General features: G+C 33.8%; 1 protein-coding gene across 7 annotated transcripts in view; it reads left to right on the top strand.

Annotated features, from left to right (window-relative positions):
• ANK2 (ankyrin 2, neuronal) overlaps window positions 1-5,117 on the top strand; it is a 275,712-nt gene that overhangs the window by 95,080 nt on the left and 175,515 nt on the right. For all 7 annotated transcript variants that reach the window (XM_008566520.1, XM_008566662.1, XM_008566450.1 and 4 more), the window contains exon 4: window positions 1,225-1,323. In XM_008566520.1, the coding sequence (XP_008564742.1) occupies window positions 1,225-1,323 (99 nt within the window). The remainder of the gene's footprint in view (window positions 1-1,224; window positions 1,324-5,117) is intronic.

Below are 5,117 nucleotides of genomic sequence, written 5' to 3'. Positions count from 1 at the left end.
TCCTTTGGGTATATTCCCAGCAGTGGGATAGCTGGGTCATATGGTAGATCTATCTACAATTGTTTGAGGAACCTCCATACCATTTTCCATAGAGGCTGCACCATTTTGCAGTCCCACCAACAATGTATTAGAGTTCCTTTTTCTCCGCAACCTCGCCAGCATTTATCATTCAGAGTCTTTTGGATTTTAGCCATCCTAATTGGGGTGAAATGGTATCTCAGTGTGGTTTTGATTTGCATTTCCCGGATGCTGAGTGATGTTGCAATGGGCAAAAGAGCTAAGTAGGCATTTTTCTAAGGAAGATATACAAATGGCCAACAGACATATGAAAAAATGCTCAATATAGGTTTACTTTTAATTATAGATTATAGTTGTAGAATTTTCCAGAAAAAAATATCTCATTTAAAAATAAGAAAACTGAGCTCCTCAAATACTAAGTGAGTGGGTCTATGGTGAGCTGGTGGTAAAAAGAGAACTAAAGTACAAACTTTATGGCTTGGAATCTACAGGTTTCTGTTTTTTATTTTTATTTCTTTTTTGTTATTTATTTTAATCACATCACAGGTACTTTTTAATCTATTGGCCTATATTTTATTTTCATGAGAGGTTTAAATTATTTTTCATTGGTGTTTGGTGTTGAAGACAGTAAAATTTTGATGTAGCAAATAGTAGAAATCATTGGTAACATTACGATTCATGTAAAATTTATTTTTTCATTCCTAAAATATTTTGAGCAGCAACGATGTGCCCTAATGACTGGAAACACAACAGTGAGCTAAGTCAGTTTCTCTACCACTGAAAATCCCTAGGTTTCCTTGAAAGGTGAAATAAACTCAATGTTTCAGTGAACTTTTTTTTTTTTTTTAACTCATATTTCCTTGCAACTAGGACTCTTTAGTTCTTGACTAAATACCATGAGCCTCATGAGATATTGTTGGGCACACAAGCAAACACATTGCCAATGTTTTGAATCATTAAGAACTCGGTCTTTGTGTGTTCTTAACCCTCCACCGGTATTGCAAAAGATAGAAAAGAACACTATCTGAGATGGCCAATGTTTTTGATGATGAAAAATAATCCCTTCACAAAGTGGGGCAACTGCTTTGATAAAATGACACATTTTAATCAGTTGAAGGAATCAGCAAAGTTGAAAATACTTACACATTTTGATTTTTACAAAATTTGGAAACCTCTAACATTTTGTATTTTGTTTCTCCAAAACAGAAGGGAAATACCGCTCTTCACATTGCATCTTTGGCTGGACAAGCAGAAGTTGTCAAAGTTCTTGTTAAGGAAGGAGCCAATATTAATGCACAGTCTCAGGTATGACATTTAAATTTTCTCTAATGTGAATATATTTAGATTAGAACAGTTTTGTGAAGTTGATATAATGGGTTTAGCTAGATGTTGGAAGATGAATTTATTATAAATGCTCTGTTATTTACTTTAACCAAATTATTTTATTAATAAAATTTCTTATTTCTTAGCATGATATCACTTTTAATGTAACTGAGTACTTGACAAATGTAAGTCTATCGTTGTCTTTAAGTATTTTTAAAAAAGACTACAATGTGTTTTTTTTTCCAGAATGAGTGACATTCGTGAAATGAATTATTTGTGCAAGTTCTGTGTTGTTCTATAAAAGTATTTTCTTTTCCTAAATTTTAAAAATTCTCAAAAGATTAGCATTCTAGTGAGAAATCTGCTTTAAAGTGGGAATCACACTACTTTAGTTACCTCACACCCCAAATGTGGGCTTCCCTAAACTGCTAAGGGAAACAGGCAAATTCAAGCCCCACAGCCTTATGATGCATATAATAATAGGAAATGAACCATGTTAAAATGGAATTAAGAAAAATCTTTAAACAGTAATTATTTAATCAAAATTATGCTATAAACTGTACTATAAACCTGACTCCTTTTCTTTTTTTGTGTGGTAGAAAGGAGGAGAACATAGGAGAACATGTTGTTTTGCCCAAAGCTTTCCTCTCCTTTTTTTTTTTTAATGGCCGCCCCTGGCTGGTATGGGGATCCGAATCCTTAGACCTGGGTGTTACAACACTGCCTCCAACCAACTGAGCTAACTGACCAGCCCCAGAGGTTTCTGTTGATATCTATTATGTATGTATGTAGCAATTAAGGTGTACATAATAAAATTCCTTCCTTCTCTTTATTTTTTCAGGCCTTCTCTTTAGCTTTTCTGATACAGGCCACATCACAAAGGTTATTGGCAAAATAAGCCAGCTCCTTTCTAAGATAACCTCATCAGTTTTCTTTTGAAGGCCATTGTGTAGAAATACCTATTATTTATACTGCTCATTCATTCGTTAAGTAGACATGGCTCTATTTGTATAGAAAGAACAAGTTCTAGGCCCAGAAAATGCTGAAGGCAAAGGTTAGAATCAGCCCTATCTTCTTTGATTATGATTATAAGGAAAAATCTGTTGAAATTATAGAGATATTATTCATTTTTATCTCTGTAATATTCTACTGCTTTAATTAGTCATAATTCTTTTTCCAAACTTTCAGTTAAATACACATCAATGTTTTAACATGTATTGAGGATATGCCTTATTCTAAAACCTTTATTAAATAAAATTTTAAAAATTTGGTACCATGTGTTAAGTGCACTTGTATATGATGTAAAGTATGATAGCATCTTAGACTTGGAGACAAAGGACTTGACAAAATATACTGCTTCAAAGTCAGGAATAAAACTTTTCTTACAGCAGGAGAACATTGTTTTGCTTTAGAGTATAGTTTCTCAGACTTTAGCCTAAATTATAATCACCTGCAAGGTTGTTGACACACACATATATAGGCTCCACTCCAGAGTGTGATTCAGTTCTGAGGCAGAACCTGAGAATGTTCATTTTTTGCAAGTTCTTTAATGCTGCTCATGCTGCTGTTCTAGGCACCACACTTTAAGAATGACTGCTTTAGAGAAAGTGAGAGAAAACTGGATATAAGATGTTACAGTAAGATTCACTAAGTATAAATTCAGTTACATACCTGATCAATAGTGCACTTATGAAGCATGGAAATGAAAGCCTGGTTTGGTTCAGTTGCTCAGAGGAGATTCTTTCCGCTCTACAGGAAATTCACATATACGTTGGTGCTGTTAAAATCTGCATGGTTACTTTTCTCAAAATGACTAGTTGAACACAATAGTATAAAAGTCGACAGATGGCAAATGCTCTTAGGTAAATGCTTGTTAAAAGCTATGATATCAGTTATTATGCAGTGGTTGGAAATTTATATGCTTTAGAGGCAGTGGTTGGAAATTTATATTCTTTGGAGACTTCAAGGAGAAGAAGCTAAAACCATTTAATTGGTAATTTGCTTTCAGAGTCAATGAGCCTTTTCTTTATAGTCACAGCCAGATTATAACAGAACTTAAAAGAAATTTCATATCATCACTGAGATTAAAATGATCCTTATTTTCACTGTATACTATTACTTGAATTTAAGATTTATATTGGAGGGAATTCTGATAAATATCTTCAACCTGGTTTCTATAATAGTGTAAGAAAGTTCTAGAGTGAGTAAAATTAATAATTAAATTTTAGGATGTTTTTCTAAATTCCTGTCATTTGATAATGACATTATTTGCTATATTAAATTTAGGTGTCTATCATTATCAGTTAACAAAAAAATTATTATTACTTAGAATACTTTATAATTCGATGAGTGGAATTAAAATACATGAATTTATATTAAAGGGTTGATTATTTTGCCCCTGTGTGTGAACAAATCTCAAAAGGCCATTGAGGACTGATATGAGTCCTTCCTCTTATGAGATCCCCCTCACTGTTCTTATTAAAGATACAAATTTCTTTATGTGACAACATTGAATGTCAGGTGGATGGGTGGTAGACATGCTCACAGCAGCTGGACAGTCACATCCTTTTGAGAACCAGAAAAAGGATGTAGGAATCCCAAATGCACAACATAAACTCTGAATTTCATATTCAAATTATACCTTCTTCTACATCTTTCTTTTTAAAAAATTATATATTATAAGCATGTTATTATTATAAATCATATTATTATCAATCATAATATTATCATATTATCATAAAATCATAAATCTTTATGCTCTTTACGCAACCTATCCCTCCAACAATCGCCCCTCCTTCCCGCCTCACCCCCATGGTTAATATTCTGAAAGTTCAAGGAATTGTTTAGGTCTTTGTTTTTTTCTTTCTTTCTTAGCACCCAGTTATAAGTGAGAATATGCGGTATTTCTCTTTCCTTGTCTGACTTATTTCACTTAACATAATTTTGTCCAGACTCATCCATGTTGCTGCAAATGGAAGAATTTCATTCTTCTTTTATAGATGAGTAGTATTCCATTGTTATATATACTACATTTTCCTTATCCAGTCATCCATCAATGGACATTTAGGTTGGTTCCATATCTTGGCAGTTGTAAATAGAGCTTCAATGAACATGGGAGTGCAGGTATCCCTTTGACATTACAATTTCCATTCTTTTGGCTATATCCCCAGTAGTGGGATTGCTGGATCATATGGTAGTTATATCTGCATTGTTTGAGGAACCTCCATACTGTTTTCCATAATGGCTCCACTAATTTACAGTCCCACCAACAGTGTAGAAGAGGTCCCCTTCCCCCGCATCCTACCCAGCATTTGTTGTTCTTGTTCTTTTTAACAATGGTCATTGTAACTGGGGTGAGATGATATCTCAGGGTGCTTTTGGTTTTCATTTCTCTGATGACTAGTGATGTTGAGCACTTTTTTCATATAACAGTAGGCCATTTGTATGTCTTCCTTTGAAAAGTGTCTATTCCTCTCCTGTGCACATTTTTTTTTTAGCTCCAAGTATTCTTTTTTTTTTTTTTATTTTGTCAATATACAATGTAGATGATTATTATGTCCCATCACCGAAACCTCCCTCCCTCCTCCATCTCCCCCCTCCCACCCAAGTGTGTCCACTCCATTTGCTTGTTGTAAGAACTTCAAAAAAATAAAATAAAATAAATAATTGTGGTTGTTATATCTTCCTCTCCCCCCCCACCCCGGTTTTGTTGTTGTTGTTGTTGTTGTTGTTTGTTTGTTTTGTGTGTGTGTGTGAGAGAGTGTGTGTGTGTGTGT

This window comes from Galeopterus variegatus, unplaced genomic scaffold (assembly GCF_000696425.1).
Source record: "Galeopterus variegatus unplaced genomic scaffold, G_variegatus-3.0.2 Scaffold2, whole genome shotgun sequence".
NCBI lineage: Eukaryota > Metazoa > Chordata > Mammalia > Dermoptera > Cynocephalidae > Galeopterus > Galeopterus variegatus.
This window is presented reverse-complemented; position numbering and strand designations above follow the sequence as displayed.